A 23,329-nucleotide genomic window follows, 5' to 3' on the forward strand; every position below is an offset into this window, starting at 1 on the left:
CACACACAATGAAGTGTCTGTTCTCTTATTATTGAGCTGTGCTTTCTTGTCTTTATAAAAATAATGTCACTATCTTACTTCAGTGGCCATAGCATCCATTACTTCTAGTAATATGTGCAAAGATGACTACAGTAAAATTTATTCATAGCTTATTCAAACCCTTTCACCACAGGTACCATCTTCATAATAGTTGAGGAATAATGTATGCTTGTATCAGGGAAACCTGAGGTCTTCAATTTTACCTGCCCCTGGAAAATTTACCCCACCTCTGCTCCCTCTGCTTTTATTGAAAATATTTATGAATCACCTATGATTAAACAAGATACAACAGTAAGGAAGGTGGCACAGCCCTACTGTAGAGAGTTTTTTGGGTAGTGCAGGAGCAGACACCAAGCCTAAGAGTCAGTCACCTAAGGAGTGCTATGTAGGAGGGTGCTGGGAGCAGAGAGCCTCAATTGATCAAGGAAATCATGAATGATGAGTTAGAGGAAGAGTGATTGAGCAAAGAGAAGACCTGGCCTAAGGACCCACTAAAGGAGCTGGTAGCTGTGCCAAATATGACTGAGATATATTATGGAGGAAGAGTAGCAAGAGACAGAGTTGGAGAGCTGGGAAAGGCCAAGACAGTGAAGGTTTGTTTTGGATCTTTGACTTTATCCTTAAAGCAAAGTATGATTGGGAGGAGAGCAAGCAGGAGGGTGGGTAGAGCAGGTTGTAGAAGAGCTTTGAGAGATGGAATGAGGAGATGAACCGTATGCTTTAGAGGAGCTACTGTGGCTTGTGGTGTGGCAGCATGGATGAAAGAGAGCAAGTATGGGGCATAAGAGGAGGCTGACAGGCTCAGGAAATCAGAGGTACAGTATATAAGTGAGGTGGCTCCTAGAAGTTGAAACTGCAAGCCTGAGAGGCTGACTGATCACAGGAGAGGGAAGAAGGTACTGAATCTGGGGTTTTAGCTTGAGCAGATGGAAGACTTAGCACCTTTCTCCAGGAGAGAAAACGCTCGGAGGAGAAGGAGGTTTGTAGGGTAGCTAATGAACTCAATAATGGTCCTGCTGAGTTTGACATTCTAGGGGACCTTTGTGGTGTCTAGGTGTGTCAGATGGACAAATAAGTCAGGAGCAGGAGCGTGGAGGAGAAACTTATTCTTCAGAGATAGACATAATAATTAAAGTTGTACTTCAAATTGTCAGGCATAGTAGTATATAACTGTAATCCTAGCACTTTGCCAGCCTGGGTTACCTAGAAAGACCCTATAAGAATGCATGGACTGGGAAGAGATGATAACTTAAGTCATTGTGTTGCAACACCAAGATTTAAGGACCAACAGAGAAAAACTTACCCGGAGAAGTAGTGGAAAAGCCAGAGCTGTATATCCAAGAAGCCAAGGAAAAAGAATCAGGGAATGGCTGTGCTTTCCAGTGTAACATAGTCAGCAAGATAACAAGTAGGTCTGTTGGATATAGCCATAGACGTCATTGGTGATCCCTTGAAGGATATTGCCCCTTCCCTAACTCCTTCCCCACCTGCTGCTAACTTACTTTCAAAACTCATGGAGCAGGATCTAGACTCCATTTGTGGTACTGCATTTTATAAGTGACAAGTGTTGGATTTAATAGAATTCATGAAATATCATCCAGTATGGTACTGCTTGCACTTTAATGTGCATTTATATTACCAAGAGGTTTTCTGAAAGTGCAGGATCTGGTTCAGAGCTCTGGGTAGGCTCTGAGACTTTTTGGAAGCTAAGATCTCACTAGTAGTCAAGGTTGGCCTCAAACTCACACCTCTGCTACTTCATCCTCCAAGTCCTAGGATTACAGGTGTGAACAAATCACCATGCCTGGCTAAGACTTCATTTCTAACAAGTTCCCAGATGATTCTGATGCTGCCCATTAATGGGCCACACTTCTAGGAGCAATCTAGTATAAGTACCTCTACTTGAATTTTTTTTTTTTTTTTTGCCAATCCTGGGCTTGAACTCAGGACCTGGGCACTGTCCCTGAGCTTCTTTTCTTTTGCTCAAAGCTAGCACTCTACAGCTTAAGCCACAGCACCATTTCTGGCCTTTTCTGTTTATGTGGTACTGAGGAATAGAACTCAGAGATTCATGCATGCTAGGTGAGTCTCATGGATTTTCTTGCCCCGGGCTGGTTTTGATCCTCAGATCTCAGCCTTCTGAGTAGCTAGGATTATAGACGTGAGCTACCAGTGCCTACCTTGAATTTTTTTTTTTGAGGGGGGAGTCCGGTCCTGGGCCTGAACTCTGGGCCTGGGCGCTGTCCCTCAGCTCTTCAGCTCAAGGCTAGTGCTCTATCACTTGAGCCACATCGCCACTTCCGGCTTTTTTCTTTTTTTGCTTATGTGGTACTAAGGAATTGAACCCAGGGCCTCATGCATGCATGAGCCACCTTCCCAGCCCCATACCTTGAATTTTTTTAAGCAGCATCCCTGACAAATTATCATTCAGCCTCTGTAGAATGCTGGTGCTGGCAAACTCGCTATCAAAGCACTTTAATAGTAGAAAATGCAGTCTAAATCTCGTTTCTACTCTGTGGTTTTAATTTCAGTTCTCTAAAGGAATTGGAACAAAAGATATGCCTAACATAAGACTTAAAAAGATTTTGTCACACAGTGTCTTTCAGTCTATCCAAGATGATTTTTTGTTTTTTGGAGTTTGTTTGTTTTTTTTTTTGTTATTGTTCATGGAGCTTGAACTCAGGGCCTTGGCATTGTGCCTGAGCTTTTCTGTTCAAGGCTAGTGCTTTACCATTGTGAGCCACAGCTCCACTTTTAGTTTTTAGGTAGTATATTGGAGATAAGAGTTTCATAGACCTTCCTCCATGGGCTGACTTCAAACTGTGATCCTTAGATCTCAGCCTACTGAGTACCTAGGATTACATGTGTGAGCCACTACTACCCAGCCAGGATTTTTTAAACCTGTCACACAATGTCTTTCAATCTATAAAGGTTAGTTTTTTCAACCTAAACATAGACTTATTTGCTTTTTTCCCTTAATGATTGATTTTAGCTGGTTCTAACCTGTTACTTATAAATCCTGGTTTATTTGGCCTGTATACCACTAGTTCCATTTAGAAATTCACATGTTAGGGGCTGGGAAGGTGGCTCAGTGGTAGAGCGCTTGCCTTGCATACATGAGGCCCTGGGTTTGATTCCTTAGCACCCCATAAGCAAAAAGAAAAAAGCTGGAAGTGCTGCTGTGGCTCAAGTGGTAGAGCACTAGCCTTGAGCTGAAGAGCTGAGGGACAGTGCCCAGGCCCAGAGTTCAGGCCTTACGACTGCACCCCCCCCCCAAAAAAAAAGATATTCACATGTTAATGTGCATGCATCTGCTTGCCCATTTTTGTTGTGTCCCTCTGGTCAACATGGTCCAGGGCCAGTTGTGTACTGGCTGTGCATTTTTAAGAGGTTTATTATTCAACTCTCTTTGTATCCTGCCTACTATACAGTATAGATTAGTCAGTGAGGTTGCTTCTTGCTTCTCTTAGATCTTTCCAGCTCTTTGTATGGCAGAGGTTTCCTTGAGGACTCTCAGAGTGTAAGCTTGTTGCTGTGTATGATGGCAGATACTATAATCCCAACACTTGGGAGGTAGAGGCACAGGAGAATTGAGAGTTTGAGGCCAGCCTGAGCTAAATAGCGGGTTGAACCAGGGCCTTGCATTTCGTACGTAAGCACCTTACCACTGAGCTGTATTGCAGCCCTTTAAAAATAATTGAAAAAAAATCTCTTAAATTTGCATTGCAGATGAGACTTACAGTTTTGGGTTAAGCAGAGTCTACCTATTCCAATGGAGTCAACTGTATTATGAAATGAGAGAATGTATTTTCCTCTTTGTTAATAAAACATACTTTGGATTCTTTTTTTCCCCTCCTTTCTGTGGTTGCCTGAGTTTTTTTTGGTTGGTTTTGTTTTTGTTTTTTGTTTGTTGGTTTGTTTTTTCCAGTTCTGGGGCTTAAACTTAGGTCCTGGGCACTGTCCCTGAACTTCTTTTTGCTCAAGGCTAGCACTGTACCACTGAGCCACATTCACCTGGGTTGTTTGTCCTACCCATACAAGCTACCTCAGTACTGCTCACTGGGTGGCTAAGTCACAAGCTAAGTACTAAGTTTTTAAAATTGTACTTGAAAGGACTACCTAATGCGGCTCTTTAGTTATTTAGTCGCTTAAAGGAAATAGCATTTACCTACCCACTTTTTTTTTTTTTTCTTTTCTATCAGTCGAGGGGCCTAAACTCTGGGCCTGGGCGCTATCCCTGAGCTCTTCAGCTCAAGGCTAGCGCTCTACCACTTGAGTCATAGCACTACTTCTGGCTTTTTCTGCTTATGTGGTGGTGAGGAATTGAACTCATGGCCTCATGCATGCAAGGCAAGCACTCTACCACTAAGCCACCTTCCCAGCCCCTACCTACCTACTTTTTAAAAAAGAAGTGGCCCCAGCCAGGCATCGGTGGCTCACGCCTGTAATCCTAGCTACTCAGGAAGCTGAGATCTGAGGATCACAGTTCAAAGCCAGCCCAGTCAGGAAAGTCCATGAGACTCTTATCTCCAATAAACCACTCAGAAAACCAGAAGTGGCCCAGTGGCTCAAGTGGTAGAGTGCTAACTTTGAGCTGAAGAGCTGAGGGACAGTGTTCAGGCCCAGAGTTTAAGGCCCATGGCTGACAGGAAAAAAAAAAAAAAAAGTGGCCCACCATTGTAGAAAACTTTCCTAGAAGGACTTTTTTTTTGGAGGGGGCGGGGTGGTGCTGGTCTTAGAGCTTGAACTCAATGAACTCAACGTCTGGGCACTGTCCCTGAGCTGCTTTTGCTCAAGGTTACTAACCTACCACTTGAGCTACAGCTCTCTTTCCAGCTTTTTGGTGGTTAATTGGAGATAGGAATCTCATGGACTTTCTTCTTGAACTGGCTTTGAATTGCAGTCCTCAAATCACAGCCTCCTAGGATTACAGGTGTAAGCCATCAGTGCCTGGCTTAGAAGGACTTCTTAAGAACTAAAAAGAATATGAAGGTCTATGAAGAGTGAGATTTTCTTTATTGGAATTCCAGGGTCTGAAAGCCCGCAGACTTTTGCTTTCAGCTGTTTGTGAGTGTCCAGACCCCACACTGGTCACGCATTAGTCAGACAGATGTGTGGAAAATGAGCCAGAGAAGCTGGGCCTTCCTTTCCATAGCTCTTTTGAGATATAGTGGTCATTATGCCTCTCTCATGAGAGTCTCATTAAGTCTGGTTCTTCAGATAAGCCACTGTATAGAGAGGCAACCTTTCTTCTTAACTTTGATTTTACAGATGAGTTTGCTACAAATTGGGAGGGCCTCTATCAGACCACTACCTCATGTATTCCCAGTGGGGAGTGGGCGCTATCCCTGGTCCTACTTTTAAGTGACAGGCTTTGTATATGAGGTAACTCCTATATGAATGTGGCTTTACATGCTAGATTCTGGAGAAGCTTAGGAACAGGAAATTCTTTTAATTGTCATTCTGTACACAGGGCTGGCTGTTCATCTGAAGACCTTGGAGAAGGTGTTCCTATTGGCTGGGTTGAGCTAGAAGAAGAGAGGGATGAAACAGATGTCAAACTGCAGCAGTGCCGAGTTGCCAAAGTAAGCATTAGTGAGCACAACACTCGCATGTTCTACTCCTACCCTCTTCTTATTGTGTATACTCTGTGCTAATTTTAGGCCAGCCCTAAGCCAAAATGGAACCCCAGAGGTGGAACAATTCTCAAGGAGTCCCTAGTATAGTGGGAGACACAGACATAATATGGCTGTGATAAAGGAATATACAGGGGCAGTTGGAACCCACAGGAAGAAGATTCAAAACAGCCTTGAATGCACTAGGAAAGATGGTGTGAAATAAAGGGCCAGAAGTTAAGCCATCATCCTTGACTTGGTGGAGATGTGTGAAGAAGTTCATCTTAGGCTGAGAAGCAAGTACACAGGCATATGTGCAAGAGATGTGTTTGCCTGGCAGTGAAAGAGACTGTCAAAGAGCTATCTGGCCACTTAATTTTTTCTTAACTTCAAGTATAAATCTGAGGCTGAGACTTAAATAATAAGAGAGTTAAGAACTATCTTCAAGGCTTTTTATGCAGTTGAATACTAGATTTGGAAAAGTTGTTAAAGAAGGAACTGTTCCATAAAAAGCAATTTGCACAAAAATTGGGCTTTTAACTAGTCACAGTGGCTCATGCGTATAATCTTAGATACTTGGGAAGGCTGAGATTTGAAGGATCACAGATGAAGATCAGCCTAGGCAAAATAAAGTTGAGAAGATCTCATCTTGACCAATAAAAAGCATCCTGTATATACATTTTTCTAATTTGGGAAGGGGAAGGGAAAAAATAAAATGCTTAAATAGGGATACAGGTTGACCCATTATAACAATGCAATGTACAAGATGAACTTTACAATTCCATGCAGGGGAGTGAAGGAATGGTAGGGGAAAAACAAAGGAGGGGGTAACAATTCGATAGGAATTGTACCCACTACCTTACTCATATAACTGTAACCCTTCTGTACAGTATCTTTATAATAAATATATATATTTTTAAAAAGACAGTATGTCAGAAATGAACTTTACGACTTGGGCCGGGAATTGTAGGGGCCGAGGGAAAGTGGGAGAAAAATGGGGGAGGGGGTAAAAATGTTCAACAAGAAATGTACTCATTACCTTATATATATAAAACTGAAGCCCCTCTGTATATCATCTTGCCAGTAAAAGAAAATTAAAAAAAAAAAAGCTGGGCACCATAGTGCATACCTGTCATCCTAGCTGTGTGAGATATGTAAATAAGTGGATTGTGGTATTGGCTAACTTGGGCAAAAAATGAGACTATAAAATATAAAAAATAGAAGCAAAAAAAGATTGAGGTATTTTTCTTTCTTGAGAAAGGAGCAAAGATAATTTATTGGAAAAAAAGAGACAGTGTTCAGTAAATGTGCTGGAGCAACTGGACAATCATATGCAAAAGATTAAAAGAAAGAAAATCTAGACCCAGATCTTATATACTTCATAATTCACAGCTCAAATTGGATTATGACCTATATATGAAACCTAAATTTAAAACTTTAAAAACATTTTTGTTGTTTTTATAAAGGTGATGTGCAGGGAGGGTTACTATTTCATAAGATGGGTAATGAGTACATTTCTTCTTGGACAGTCCTTGGTTCTCTCCTAGTTTTTCCCTTCTGTACCCACCCAAAAGTTGTATGTATAGTTCATTTTCAACATAGTTTCTACTGAGTACCACTGCTGCATTTGTTCATTCCATGTCCCTCCATTTTTGTGTTGGGGTGTTTTCAAAGGGTAGAAAACATAAGGCCTCAGTTCAAACCCAGTACTGCCAAAAATAAATAAAAAATAATAAATAAGTTAATTAAAAAATAAAGTTGAGCTTTGGAAATGACCTTTGCTTTGTGTAAACAAGAGTGCATCCTCAAGTCCCAGCTTATGGGTTACATATGCCAGTTGGGGGCTTTGAGGTGATTCTTTAGGGCATTGGTCATTTTCATTATATATCAGTTTTTTGTTTCAAAATTACTATACTGAAGAAGCCTTTTTTACTCTTTCATATTTTTTTATTCTTACCTTGTGTTTTGCCTTCAAAAGAGCCATTTCTCTTATTAGGATCTTTACTAAGATCTGACTTCATTCAGTGTATTATTTTTCTTCCTGTTTGTTTTATATAATGAACTTATATTTTGTACTCCAATTTTGGGCATGGTTATACCTATTAAGTTACAAACATAGGAAGATCTTCCCAGAAAGTCTCCTTCACCCCGACATTATATTTAGTGATTCTGAGTCCTCTTGAGATCTCTTTTTTTTTTAATCCCCCAGTATTTGATGGTGAAGTTCCTGTGCACCCGTCAGGAATCAGCAGAGCGCTTGGGAGTGCAAGGCTTGAGCATCAGTGGGTACCTTCGGCCTGCAAGAGCAGAAGCAGAGCAAAGTATCCTCTGTGCCCACTGCAAGAAGGATACAGAGAGTGCTTGTGGTGCCACCCTGCTCCTCAGGACCCTGCAGTTCATCCAACAGCTTGCTCATGACCTGGTAGCGTTTCCTCAGTTGTTAGACTGCTTCTTCTAGGAAAAACAAATGACATTGTTAAGTGAACACAAGCCAGTAAAACTTGACTTTACTGAAGCCAAAGCAATATGAATGAGCAGAACAACCATCATGGTATGTGATGAAATTGCAAGGCCAAGGAAAGTAGTGGACACTTATGGCCTTAAGTGACACATTGTTGTAAGATCTTCAGGAGTAGAGCTACTGGCATATGATAAAGATCCCAGCCATACTTGCTCCAAATGATTTCATAGGATTTAGATCTTCTTCAAATGATTTCATAGGATTTAGATCTTCTTCAAATCTTAGGAAAAGTATAATGAAGTCTCAGTGAACTTTCTTTGCTAAAAGAACTAAAATGTCAAGATTTTTGTTTTTGATGCTAACTTATAGTCTCTAATAAAACACTCTGACAATTCACTTAAAAGAAAAAGCTTACAGCCATCACCATAGAGTGTTAGAATTCAGTAAAGCCTTTGTGTCTATACAGCAGTATCTACCCTTGACATTCCTTTACTCAAGGCACATTATAAGGCTAGTTACTCAATGTACGTATGATCTCTTAGATCTTTGTTTTTCAAGAGCTTCTAACACAGCAGAAAAGGGGGAAAGGCCCTAGGAGTAGCACCTGACTTATAACAGTTCAGCTCACTTGCAAGGAAGGGTTAATCATACTGAAATATAGTCCTGGTTATTATCACCAGTTGGTTGATTTATGTTCCAAGTGCCATGTTGTGAACTCAGGGAGTCTTTGTGGGTCATATATGTGTTAGCAGTGCTTATTAGTGTATGTATGTGTATTTTTACATACACACTGTAGAGAAATTTATTACACTAAAGCTTTTTTTTTTTGCTGGTCATGGGGCCTGAACTCTAGGCCTGGGCACTGTCCTTCAGCTCAAGGATAGCGCGCTACCACTAGAGCCATTGCACCATTTCCGGCTTTTTCTGCTTATGTGGTGCTGAAGACTCAAACCCAGGGCCTCATGCATGCAAGGCAAGCACTCTACCACTGAGCCACCTTCCCAGCCCTAAAGCAAATTTTTATACACTTTTTAGTAACTAGTTATGTCTGTAGTGTGGAAATTTCACTGGGTAGAACCCACCCTACTCCTTATCAATAACAAGTAAATGAGTCATTATAATATTTCTTTAAAATTTTCAGTTTAACTTTTTCTGGTCTCTGTACTTTTTTTAGGTGCAACAAAAAAAAAGTGGCTTAAAATATAAATCTTTTCTGGACTTCACGGGTCTTGATTTACAGATCTTCTGGAAGTTTTACAGTAAACTAAAACAAAGGTAGGTTAGAATTAATTATGAGGTGATAGTTATAAACAAAACTACAAATATCAAATTGTGCTATTCTAAATAGTCTTTTTTTCTTCTAAATTGTTTTTACTTTGTACTAGTATTTATTGTTCTTATATGAAATACTTGATTATTGCTAAAATAATACTTTACATAAATATTTAGGAAGTATTTTTACCAATATTTTGTTATTTGATTATCCTTACAACTTTTGGGACAAGCAGGCCAAGTATTATAGTGATACAGGTTGAGCATTCCTAACTCCCAAATGCCACATCTGAAATGATCCAAAATCTGAAACTTTTTACATGCCACAATTAGAAAATTTCATGTCTGACTTCATACTATGAATCAGGCACACTTCTGATATACTAAAATTATTGTATGCCTGGGGGTTTGCTTAGCAGCCACAAGGTCTTGGATGTAATCCCCAGCACCACAAAAAAGAAAATTATACCTAGTTAATATCAGAATATGTATATATGGTGTATGTGAAATGTGGAATTCATCCACATTTAGACTTGGGTTCTATCCCCAATAGAGCTCAGTAGGTATTTATAAATATCCCTACATCAGAAAAAGTCCCAGATTTGAAAATCTTATATCATGGTCCCCAGAAGTTCAGATAAAGGATGCTTTTCAAGTGTCACTTCACAGATGATGAAGCATGCTGAGCATTAAATTTCTTTTTATTTTTATTATTTTTTTATTGTGAGAATACTGTACAGAGGAGTTACAATTACATGGGCAAAATAACAAGTACAAGGCAACAAGCATTGTTGCCTCCTCTTTGTTTCCCCTTCCCATCCCTTCCCATACTCTCCCCACCACTCCCCACCTGATCCTCCCCCCACCCCACCAAAGTTGTAAAGTTTGTTTTTCGACATAACGACTTGTACATCTCATTGTTGCAATGGGTCCACCTGTATCCCTAGTTAAACGATTTGTTTTTGCCCTTCCCCTCCACAAATTATACCAACATCAAATACAGTGAAGCAGGGGTTATACCGTGGGGGAGGGGCATACAAAGCAACATAGAAATCATCTTATAAATATATGTTAGAAACAATTGCATGAAATAAAAAAAAAATTTGAATACTTATCTTGGGGTTCATTCCCCTAACATCAACTTATCTGACCTTTTCTGCTTGTGAGCATTAAATTTCTTTCCCCACAGTTTACAGAATCAGATTAGTCTGTATTGTCAGACACTTATTGCATTGTTCTTTCTGTTCTACCTTACTTCCTCTCATTTGACATCCCTTTCACTGAAAGGAGAGTCCTTTGTAAATAGCTGTGTGGCTTGGAATGTGAAAGCAACTTGCCCCCCACTCTGATATTCTTTGTCCTTCTGCAGCCCAAGAGAAGAGTGCATCTGTGCCCAAACCCTGCTACTGCAGCTTCTGCAGAGTTGCTTTTCAGTGCTGCAGGGAGATGTGCCTACTGCCTCTGAGGAGGGGAAGCCTCCAGCTCAGCATCCGGAGAGAGTACAGGCTGCCAAGGAGCTCTATACACACTTATGTGATGGTAGGGACTGGGTATGCCTTGAACACAACCCTCTGCCAGTGCCACAAACCTCTTGCTGTAGAGGATTGTGGGTGGGCCTGCAGAGGGGTTCTGTGATGATGCAAGCCAATAAGGGATCACTATTGTGAAAAATAAGTATTGCTTTTGATATCCGTTGGAATTACTATTTTGTGTCCATATTTATTCTTTCATCAATTGACTTCTAGTTTCAGATGTACAGCTATATCATATTGAGAATAATCACCATTACACTGTTGAGTCTCAGTTTTAGTCAAGGCAATGGGTTGAAGCTAAAAGATTAAGGGGGGGAGATTGTAAAGATAAACTAGGACAAAATTCATGTTACTATCTGACATTGTTATTATTACTGTGCTGGTGCTGGGACTTGAACTCAGAGCCTAGGAACTGTCCCTTAGCTTTTTCTCTAAAGACTTGCATCCTACCATTTAAGCCACAGCTCCACTTCTGGCTTTTAAGTGGTTAATTATAAAGAAAGAGTCTCACAGATTTTCCTACTTGGGCTTGCTCCAAACTATGATCCTCAGATATTAGCCTCATGAGTAGCTAGAATTACCAGTGTGAGTCACCAGCACCCAGATTTGAAGTTATTTTTAAAGGCTTTGCCAAATTGTGTCTCAAAAGAAGATAAAAGTAATTTAGTCTTCTTACATTTTGGTATAAAGCTGTGAACTTCATAACTTTGTAAAGCAAAGTATAGAGCAAATACAAGAGGAGAATAAAGTACTTTTACTAATTTAAACAAAAAACCCCTAACCTATGCAAAGATGTTTCTTTGCTCTGGCATTAACTACAAAATACTAGTGTGTCTGTAGGATGGTTTAGTGGATGAACATTGACAGAATTTATGACAGTTGATTTCATTGTTCTTTTTTATTAGTGGTAGATAAGGTAGATGGAGACTCAGTACTTGTGGAGATTCTAAAGCAAGAAGTTAAGAAAACCCTTCTCAATGGGGCTGCCATATTCTTTCCTGATCGACAGACCCGCCGGAACCATCTCTTCACTATGATGGTAATTATTTACTGTAGGTGTGGATTCTTTCGCTGAAGTCAATTAGGATGAGATTTGTTACTTTTTATATGTTCTGAATATTTCAGTTTGAGTTTCCCAAATGTTTGTTGATAGATTTCTAAAGCCTTTGTGCAAAATAGATATCAAAGGACATGACCCTATGCTCATTTCTAATCTGTATTGTATAAGCTTTTGTCTCACAAGTCACAGTTTAGTCTCCAGCTTTATGACTTGGTTACAACCAAATTATGAGAAAATTTTAAACAAATACATAAGTTGGCCAGGTGCTGGCTGTTCACTCCTGTAATACTAGCTACTCAGGAGGTTGAGATCTGAGGATTGCAGTTCAAAGCCAGCCTAGGCAGGAAAGGCCATGAGACTTTTATCTCCAATAAACCACCAGAAAATTGAAAGTGGCACTGTGGCTCAAGTGGTAGAGCACTAACCTTGAGCTGAAGAGTAGAGGGACAGTGCCCAGGCCCAGAGTTCAAGCCCCATGACACAAAAAAGAAAGAGGGGGCAGACTGGGTGGCTCAGTGGTAGAGTGCTTTCCTTGCATGCATGAGGCCCTGGGTTCAATTCCTTAGCACCACATAAGCAGAAAAAGCCAGAAGTGGCACTGTGGCTCAAGTGGTAGAGTGCTAGCCTTGAGTTGAAGAGCTGAGGGACAGCGCCCAGGCCCAGAGTTCGGGCCTCATGACTGACAAAAAAAAAAGTAAAGTAGATAGTTGTCTCACCCCCAAGTGTACTCATTACTTACCTTCAATAATGATAAGCTTATCTTGTTTCATTTATAATATACCCCACCTACTCTTCTCCCTCCTACCCAGTATTATTTTGAAGTAAGTATATGACCATTTTATTCATCAGTACTTCAAAATATACCTGTAAAACAATATTACCAAGTTTTGTTTCTCCAGTTTTTTTATTGCTCAGTTTTTAGATACTGTCATGTTACTCAGACTAAGTACTGGAGTACAAGGGTGCTTTAAGTATTTAAAAGCACTCTGTTAGCAAATAGAATATTGTCCCAATTCTTTGCATTTACCAGTAGCTAATTGAATAATTTTTATTTCATCCTACACAAAAAAGTAGAGGGCACATGGCTTCCTGCATAATACTAGTGACTGTTAGTAGATCAGCCCTGGGTCATTTGTTTTTATCAGCCCTTCAGAAAGCAGTGGTGAGGATTTTTGTTTTCTTCTTATGCTAATGAATTGAACTTTGCTAATATTTTACCTGACTAAGCTGTTCTTTGTCCAGCATCCTTATGTTTATGTGACCCCCGCCCCTGTCTCCCTCACTGTCTCTGTCATCTTGGGTCTTCTTTTTTTTTTCTTTTGTTGGTCGTGGGACCTGAACTCTGGCCTGGGCTCTGTTTCTCAGCTCTTCAGCTCAAGGCTAGAGGTCTACCACTTGAGCCACAGCACCCATTTCTGGCTTTTTCTGTGTATGTGGTGCTGAAGAATTGAATCTAGGGCCTCATGCATACAAGGCAAGCACTCTACTACCACTGAGCCACCTTCCCAGCCTTCATGTTGGGTCTTCTTGAACCCTCCATCAAATGCCTTGCACAGCATTAACTATTCAGTACATTTATTTTCAAACAGTAAGCTTCCCCCAAAATAACTCAATAGCCCTGTCTGGAGGCCTGATTCCTATGATTGTAAGCATAGTCTGTAAATCTACAAGATAAAGGGAAAGCTCTAACAGTGTTTAAACAACAGAAAGCTCACAAAAAAACATACTCTATCCCTGCCTTTGTCTCTTCCTCTGATAGTGTATATCTTTTAGAAGTCAGCATCTTCAACTATTGGGTCAAACCTTCCAAAAGGAAAACTTGCAGAAATTACCTTTGGGCATAAACCAAACTTACCTGCCAGCTTTTGTTTACGTAGTAGGTTCTGCCCTCTCCTGATACTGGACGGAGGTTTAGTTCACTGCCACAAGGTGGTCTGCTTAATCTGCTCTCCTCATACTTGGGACAAGTACATGATGTTATTTCATGGTACCATATGTCTGTGGAGTGTCATGAAGTAGATTTTCTGAATGTCCTTTTTCTGGCTTTCTAGAAGAATATTACTGAGCAAGAACATAAGCAGTCCCTGCAGCTCACATTCCATTCACTGTGCACATACTTTAGGTAAGTTTGATTCTCCTTGATTATTGAATAATTCTAACCTCTGTAGTTATTTTTCTTTAACTAGCCCTTCCTTCTGTGCTTTTGGAGTAGTGCTTCTCCTACCCAGAATTTAGAGAGTTTCTTGAGTTCCTACTAGGCATGAGAATGACTAAAATAGTGATAGACTGATAATCCTGTCAAGACCTTAATCCAAGTCCCTTATAAGACAAGGTAGTAGTATTGAACCCAGTGAGGACTTCTTTTTTTGAGGGGGGGGGGTCCGGTTGTGGGGCCTGAACTCTGGGCCTAGGCGCTGTCCCTCAGCTCTTCAGCTCAAGGCTAGTACTCTACCACTTGAGCCAGAGCACCACTTCTGGCTTTTTTCTTTTTTGCTTATGTGGTGCTGAGGAATCAAACCCAAGGCCTCATGCATGCAAGGCAAGCGCTCTACCACTGAGCCACCTTCCCAGCCTTAGTGAGGATTTCTTGAGAACTTCAGTCTCTAATTAAATATCAAAATCAAAAACTAAAACCAAAGGAGTTTGGGGTCCTCAGTCCTACATTACAACAACTGAAAAAGCACAGAGAAGTAATGTGTAGAAAGAAACATTCTAGGAAGAGAGTATATGGAGACTTACAGTCCCATCAGAGAAGCCGATGGGACTGTAGAGTTCCTTAATGGAGGCACAGACTCTTAAAGGAGGGAGGGAACTTGCAAGTCGGACTATCTGGTCTGGATGCCAGATTTAGGGCTATTTGTATAAAATGCTTTCAGAATCAGTTAACGAAGATGATGATAGGTCCTGGAGGTGTTGCATGAAGAACATTTGAAGATACAGGGATCGTTAGCCTGGATTGTTGAGTTACCAGTCATGATATAAGATATATTTAACACTGATATCAAGGTAATTTATGTGCCTGTGCTTTTGGAAGGCATATAGACAGACAGTGGCATACTCCTAGTTGTAACTACCATTTGTCTTTCTGACCCAAATCCCTCTATTTCATAGAACTGATGCTGACATCTCTCTGGGTTCTTTATTGGAACCTGACCAGGAAAAGCCCCTTCCTACAAACAGGTGTAATGAGTTTGTGTCCTTTCAGTGATAAAGACCCAGGTGGCCTTCTACTTTTACCTGAGAAAAGTGACCTTGCTGGCATGAACATTGGTGAAGTCCTAGCTGTCATGAATACCCTCCTTTCTGTGGCTGCTCGAGAGGTACCTGCTGTTTTCTTCTCCATTCTTTACCTCATGCTTCTTTAAGAGTATGTAATAAGACAGTCACTGTGGGGATTTTTTTTTGGAGTGTGGGTGGGGTTGATGGTACTGGGTTTGAATTCACTTGCCTCATGCCTGCTAAGCAAGTGCTCTACCACCTGAGCTGTGCCTCCTAGCCCTTTTTACTCCTGTCATTTTGAGGATAGTGTCTCAGTTTTTGCATGGTCTGGACTGAGATCCTCCTGGTCCTGGTCTCCCAAGTAACTATAGTGGCAAGAGGTACACCCCAAGCTATCGTTTAAGGTAAGATGTAGTGAACTTTTTTCTGGGTGTTCCTTGAATTACAGCTGCGATTATAGCATGAGCTACCATACCTGGCTACAGTTTTAACTTTTTTTAGAATTGTTTTTGCCATTACATCAGTTTTCTCTCATATGTCCAGACTATTCTGCCCATCTCTGAGTCTTCCTTAAAATTCTCACAAGATCATTGATATGTGCTGTCTTTCCAGTGCACCATGGATCATTCTAATCTCCATTGTTATTTCTGCCATTTTCTATACTTTCTCTTTCTCTTGTAGCACATCTCAATCCTGCATATTCTTCAACCTCTAAAAACCTCTTCAAGCTCTTACCATTCTCAGTCAAAGCCACTGGGAGAAAACTTCAGGGTTCTTACAAGTTGATAGAAGCAGGAGCTCAAGATGCTGGAACACCACTGAAACCTGGCTCTTCAACTGGGTCATTCAACTCTGAAATCCCACTAACTGTCCAAGAGAATTAATTTCCCATAATCCCGTACCACTGGGACATCAAGTACTTGTCCTTTCTTCCCTTTCTCTCATCTGTGATACAGAGGAAATTGCATATACCATTAAACCTTCTAGGCAAGAGATTATTGCAGCCACTGAATTATCTTCTTGTAAAAGCAAGCATTTATGGTTATAGGGAGGGAGATAGACAGAGTTACATTAGGAGAAAAAAAAGTAAAAATGGCTAAAGTACACCTGACCTGAGATTTTTCTCATGCCTGTTAGTTCAACAATGTCTACCCAATGCCTGTTGTGTGTGAGGCCTCACATCAGGTACAGAGGATACAATGATAGAGGAGCCCAAACAAATGTGTGATTAGATAGTTTTGACCATACATCAGGCTGTCAAAGGATGAGCACAGGTCTAGGGAGAGGGAAAGGCATTTTGGAAAAGAAGTTCTGAGCTCAGGGCAGGACTGTGAATAGGCTTAAACAAGCAAAGAGGAAGTTAGGGACATTTCAAATGGAGTGGGCCTGTGATGAAATGGGAAGGAACAGGTGACTAAAAAGGGGATGATAATGGGTAGATTCTGAACATGTGGTATTCATGGTTTTAGTGGCCTTCAGGTGGTAAGACCTAGTTGCACTCTCAAGATAGAAAATTGTGGCTAAAGATTTGTAACCAGTAACGAACAGGAAGTCATGATTGGGGACTGCCTCACATTACTCATGGGCATCTTGAGGAAATCTACAAAGAAGGTAGCCAGGACAGTAGGAAGGAGTATCAGGAAGAAATTCTGGCAGAGAAAAGAGAAAGAGCTTAAAGAGGGCCATAGTTTGCAGAGTCTGAGGTTCAGTGAAGAGGCTTTGCTCTACAGGAGGTAACTGGGAAGTGATCCAATAGAGACAGTAGAATGGGATTGAAGGAAAACCAAAACCACAGCATGAAGGGACCATTTCAAAATGTGGTTCACAGATAAAAGAATAGATATGGATGGACAATGAGTGAAAACAACTCTCTCTGTAGTATAATTTTTAAGTGTGTGTTCACAGGTTCCTTGGTTTTTTTTGGGGGGGGGGCTCCAGTCGTGGGGCCTGAACTCTGGGCCTGGGCGCTGTCCCTCAGCTCTTCAGCTAGCGCTCTACCATTTGAGCCTCAGCCCCACTTCTGGCTTTTTTTGCGTATGTGGTGCTGAGGAATCGAATCCAGGGCCTCATGCATGCAAGGCAAGCGCTCTACCACTGAGCCACCTTCCCAGCCCCCTTGTTTTTCTTTCTAGTCATCCCTGTACAATGTGTTGTTATTGCCTGGTTTTTTTTTTTACCTTGATAGCATACAATCTTCTGTGAAATATTTGTTTTGCTTAACAATGTTTTTGAGGTTCATTCATGTGTTGTCATTTGTACCACAATAGTCTCTTTAGGACATACCATAATTATCTGTTTTATTTGGAGAGGTATATGGGTTGATTCTAGTTTAGAGGAATTAATTACAGACAGTGCTCATATTAGCATATTTCATAGTTTTTTATTTTGTTTTTTGTTTTGTTTTTTTGTTGGTTGTGGGGCTTGAACTCTGGGCCTGGGCGCTGTCCCTCAGCTCTTCAACTCAAGGCTAGCACTCTACCATGTGAGCCACAGTGCCATTTCCAGTTTTCTGGTGGTTTATTGGAGATAAGTGTCTCATAGCCTTTCCTGCCTGGGCTGGCTTTGAAACATGATCCTCAGATCTCAGCCTCCTGAGTATCTAGGATTATAGGCCTGAGCCACTGACACCCGGCTACTTCATAATTTTTTTTTTTAATGTTGTTTGTAGGGCCTGAACTCTGGGCCTGGGTGCTGTCCCTCAGCTCTTCAGCTATAGCGCTCTACCACTTGAGCCTCAGCCCCACTTCTGGCTTTTTCTGCTTATGTGGTGCTGAGGAATCTAACTGAGGGCCTCATGCATGCAAGGCAAGCACTCTACCACTGAGCCACCTTCCCAGCTCCAACTTCATAATTCTTATGTGCCAGAATTTCTCTCTGGAGGTTAGATGCCCCTTCAAAGAAAGAACAAAGAACAAAGATGACAAAGAGTCACAGAAGGATCATGAATTATTTTCAAGTAGGTTTTTAAAATAAAATACGAAAGTGGGAAAATCCCATCTTCTCTTCCAATATACAGGCACAATTTTTTTTCAGGCACACAAAAAAATCAGACATAAATTGAATGGTCATTTCTAAAGTATTGGGCTCATTAGTATACATATTCATCTTCAACAGACATCTCTAAGCATTTTCAGTGGTAGGAAGATTATAAGCTACAAGGCTACTTCTTCCATTTACAAATTCTAAATTCTATAGTCATTTAGTCAATTCTCCTAACTTAAAATATTATTTTTTATAAAAACAACTTCCTTATATAGAGATTCCACACAGTGGTCCAATTTCAATCCTTTGTAAATTACACTTTTAAAAATTAAAGGTTGGGCTGGGAATGTGGCTTTGTGGTGGTAGAGTGCGTGCCTTGCATGCATGAGGCCCTCAGTTAGATTCCTAGCATCCATGAAGCCGGGATTTGATTCCTCATTACCACATATATAGAAAAAGCCAGAAATGGCACTGTGGCTCAAGTGGTAGAGTGCTAGCCATGAGCAAAAGAAGCTCTGGGACAGCGCCCAGGCCCTGAGTTCAAGCCCCAGGACTGGCAAAAATTAAAATTTAAAAAAAAAATTAAAGGTTTTGCCAGGTGCTAGATTACAGCTAATCAGATAGCTGAGATCCAAGCCAGTCTGGGCAGGAAAGAATATAAATTTTTTTTTTATCTCCAATTAACCACCTCTTCTCCCCCTACCCCCCAGAAAAGCCAGAAGTAGAGCTCTGGTTCAAGTAGTAGAGCAGTAGTAGCCTCAAGCAAAAAAAGCTGAGGGACAGCACTCAGGTCTTTAGCTCACGCTCTAGCACTGGCACAAAAAGAACAAATAAAGGCTTCTGTTCTTTTTAGTGATATATTTTTACCATTTAAAACAATATGTAGCTCCTGGTTCATCAATTAGCTTGACATTGGTCTTTAGCCTGAAATTAGACATACTTTTCCAAAAATGAAGAGCTAACATTTAGTGAGATCACTGCCCCCAGTCACACAATATCAGTGATATCACTAGCAATTCTGTTTTTGTTGTTGTTATTGTTGTTTAAGCCTAGTAAAGAGGTCACATGACTGTAGCATAACAATTTTTGATGTTTGAATTTATATTTTCATTTTCAAATAAATTGCTAGAAAATGTGATTTTCCTATTGTTGTCCTTCAATAATGGATTATCTTTATTTTTTCTATATTTTATTATCAATTTGTTGTACAGGGTAGTTTTATTTTGACATGTCCATATACTCATACAATGTAGGGACTGGGAAGGTGGCTCAGTGGTAGAGTGCTTGCCTTGCATGCATGAGACCCTGGGTTTGATTCCTCAGCACCACATAAGCAGAAAAAGCCAGAAGTGGTGCTGTGGCTCAAGCAGTAGAGCACTAGTCTACAGCTGAAGAGCTGAGGGACAGTGCCCAGGCCCAGAGTGCAGGCCCCCCGACTGACAAAAACAAAACAAAACTCATGCAATACCTTGATCAGACTCACCTTCTTTTCAATTCTCCCTCAACCCTGCTATCGAAAGATTTGATTGAAGACTCAGGAGAAGGGCCCAGAGATAGAAGATTCATTACAAAAAAGAGATGAACAATGGAATGGGCTTCTTGGGGTGCAGAAGATGTTTTGTGGAGCAAAAAAACATTTGTAGGTTCCACAAAATTGCAGAGCAATAGGGAAGTTTTCCTAACGCCATTTTTCTTGGTTCACTTCTGGATTGAAAGCTCTTTCATAATTTTGCCCCATACATATAGTTTTTTGTTTTTGCTTTGCCAGTGACAGCTGCTTTTATAGAGATAGTTCCTGCCCAAGTTCTGGGAACACCCTATTTGGTGTTTTTTGTTTGTTTGTTTGTTTGTTTTTGTCGTGGGGCTTGAACTCTGGGCTTGGGTGCTGTCCTTGTGCTCTTCAGCTCAAAGTGAGCACTCTACCGTTTGAGCCACAGCACCACTTCTGGTTTTCTAGCGGTTTATTAGAGATAAGAGTCTCACGAACTTTCCAGCCCGGGCTGGTTTTGAACCGAGATCCTCAGATCTCAGCTTCCTGAGTAGCTAGGATTACAGGCGTGAGCCACCAGCGCCCGGCTTGGGAACACCCTATTTGGACATTTCCTGTTTGTCTGTTTCTTTGTAGTGTGAGCTGTTGATGCTCAGTGAGGCACCAGGGGAAGTTGGCTCTGTGCTCTTTTCTCTGTTCTGGTCTGTGCAAGGGAGTCTGCTCTCCTGGTGCTATCTGCAACTGAAGAGCACAGACTCTGGAGCCAAAGATCTTGCTGTGTACCTTATAGAAAAAATGTGAGTATCAATACACAATCCATGAAAACAGATAGTTATAACTCATGCATCAAGTATGTATATGGCTTATTTCAATTCAGATCTATAGTTATTTCTGCTTTTGTTTTTGTTATTTGGAAGTTTTTGTTTTTGTTGAAACAATATCTCACTATGTAGCTGAGGCATGCCCTGAATTCATGATTCTCTTACCTCAGCCTCTCAAGTGCTGAAATTACAAGCCTGTGTCACCACCTTGTTCAGCTTATTTTTGTCTTTTTTTTGGTGCTATTTCTGGGTCTTGAACCTAGGGCCTGAGTGCTGTGGCTGAGCTTTATTGCCTAAGGCTATTGCTCTACTTGAGCCACAGCACCCCTTCCTGCCCTTTTCCTGGTTAATTGGAGATAGAGTCAAGTTGGCATAGAACTCAGCCTCCTGAGTAGATAGGATTGCATGCATGAGCCACCAATGCCTAGCCTTTTTTCTTTTTTGGGGGGAGGGGGATTGCCAGTACTTGAAATTGGGGGCTAGGCATTTCCCTTAGCTTTTTTGCTCAAGATGAGCACTCTGCCACTTGAGCCAGTTCTACTTCTGGCTTTTTGCTTGTTAGCTAGAGATAGAGTCTCATGGACTTTCCTGCCTGGGCTGGTTTCAAACTTTGATCCTCAGATCTCAGCCTGCTGAGTAGCTAGGATTACAGTTATGAGCCATTAGCATTAGTGTTTTTATTTAGAATTTGGTCATTCTACTGCCTAGTCATTCTCTTTGCAATCATACAACACTCTTAAGTGATATTATTGAATGTCAGGGGAGTCTGCCATCTCTGTTAATTGTCACCCTCAAAAGAAAGTCTTGAGCTTTTAAAATCTATGACTTTTATAAGTCACTGAAAATATTGATACTTGTTTCCTGTAAATCGACAGAAAATTTTATGAAATCCAACAGATGGTGGGAAATTGACTATTCATTTCTGCCAAATTTGGTCTCAGCAACTGTGACAAAATGCTTAGAATTCTGGATCAGGCCACTTAGGCCTTGGCCTTAGATCAGAACCCTTAATTCATGGACCCTTTGTAAACTAAAGGAAAGGGAAGATTAAGAGCTGACTCATTTGGTCAATTTTTCTTATTTTTCCCTTTTCCTTCCCCCGTCCCTTTTCTTTTCCCCTTTTCCTTTTCCCTTCCCCTCTCCTTTCTCTTTCCTTCACAGTACTGGTATTTGAATTCAGGGCTTTATGCTTGCTAAGCAGGTATAACTCAGCCACACCCCCTTTTTACTTAACTCATTTTTCAAATATTACATTTATGTCTGGGCCAGCTTGGACTGTAGTTTTCCTATTTGTATTTCCCAAATATCTGGAACTACAAATATATAATCATATGTTCAGATTTTTATTGGTTGAAATGAGGTCTCTCAAGATAAGTTCTCTCAAACTTCTTGTCTAGGCTGACCTTAAACTGCAGTCCTCCCAAGTAGCTAGGACTACAGGCATCACCACTTCTTTTAGATAAGTTTTCACTGTGTAGCCCATGCTGGCCTTGAACTTGCTGTCCTCCCAGGCTGCCCTTGAATTCTCATTTCTTCCTCAGCCTTCTGAGTGCTGGGATCAAAGACATAACTTAGAGTGATATCTCCACTTCATTGAAAAGCAACAAAGTAAAAAAAAAAATCAAACTTAACTATCTGTCATACCAACTACTGAAATTTTCACTGCTTTTCCCTTTCAGAGGAAATTAGATTGACATTGTTCATTTGGATGATGCTTAATGGTTTTGTGATCTGCTGTTCCCTTCTCCCTGCTTTGGTAGTCAGCTTCTATAGCCCTCCCTAGCTTTGCCTTCGGTAATAATGTAGTAAATGATGTTCTTACCATATAAAATATTAACTACTTTATGTTTTGATAGATGTGGGACAGTTTCTGGCAAGCATGAGAGTGATTTTGGAATCCCTTTTGTCACAGTATAGTGGAAAAACCATAGTAGAAAAACTGTGTAATTCAGTGTTTTCCATGGCAGCTCGTCAACTGGTAAGGAGAAATGGCTATTTTCAATAAGCAGGGAGGGGACTGGTGGAAATACCAGCATGTGCAATGAATACTGAGTACTTCCTTCATTTTCCTTTAGGTCATCTTTCTCCTAGACTTCTGTTCTTTGGACATTTCACACTGTACTCTCTTGAGAGAGTTCAGTACCTTGACAGAGCTGTTGAAGAAGCTCTGCAATGACCCTGAAGGAGGACTGAGCAAGGTAACTTCAGTTGGCCCTGAACCTGTATTGCTTCCTCTCTTCAGAGAGATATGACTCTACCCAATAAAACATATTGGACTACAGCTATATACAAATAAATTGCCTCTAGAAGCTTTATTGGTATTTTTGCCAACAAGGATAGTAAATATCATCTTGATTTGTCATTAGCATTAGAAAGGAGGCAGAAAAGCAGTATAATTTATCTAATCATTTTAGAGTATATTAAGTTACATAAAATGTATGTAAATAAAGTCTGAAAGATTTGTCTAGCCAGGTGCTTGTAGCTCATACCTGTAATACTAACTACTCAGGAGTTGAGATCTGAAGATCTCAATTTGAAGCCAGTGCAGGCAGGAAAGCCTGTGAGATTCTTATCTCCAGGATTAGAATCATGAGCTCTTGGTGCCACTTCCATTTTTTTTTTTAAGAGGAAAAAAGAGTGGTCTTAGACTTGCCAAGGTCCTAAATAAAAATGTGAGCTCTTTAAACTTTTAATTCAGTGTTTTTCTCCAGTGGAATTCATACCAGTAGTTATTTTTAAAAATTGTTCTGTCACTGCTAAAAGATAAAAGCATGAGTCCCTAAAGTATAATCCTAATGCTCTTCTGCTAAGTGATAGATGTCTATTGATCTCTGTGTAG

General features: G+C 40.6%; 1 protein-coding gene across 1 annotated transcript in view; it reads left to right on the forward strand.

Annotated features, from left to right (window-relative positions):
• Window positions 1–23,329, forward strand: part of Zzef1 (zinc finger, ZZ-type with EF-hand domain 1) — a gene marked incomplete at its 5' end in the record, with an annotated part of 158,010 nt that overhangs the window by 55,400 nt on the left and 79,281 nt on the right. The window contains 11 exon segments of the mRNA XM_013013155.1: window positions 5,513–5,624; window positions 7,864–8,076; window positions 9,290–9,390; window positions 10,757–10,926; window positions 11,825–11,958; window positions 14,031–14,101; window positions 15,185–15,299; window positions 20,306–20,448; window positions 21,232–21,245; window positions 22,347–22,468; window positions 22,566–22,688. Of these exon segments, the coding sequence (XP_012868609.1) occupies window positions 5,513–5,624; window positions 7,864–8,076; window positions 9,290–9,390; window positions 10,757–10,926; window positions 11,825–11,958; window positions 14,031–14,101; window positions 15,185–15,299; window positions 20,306–20,448; window positions 21,232–21,245; window positions 22,347–22,468; window positions 22,566–22,688 (1,318 nt within the window).

The sequence above is a fragment of the Dipodomys ordii genome, unplaced genomic scaffold (genome assembly GCF_000151885.1).
Source record: "Dipodomys ordii isolate 6190 unplaced genomic scaffold, Dord_2.0 Scaffold19, whole genome shotgun sequence".
Lineage (NCBI taxonomy): Eukaryota > Metazoa > Chordata > Mammalia > Rodentia > Heteromyidae > Dipodomys > Dipodomys ordii.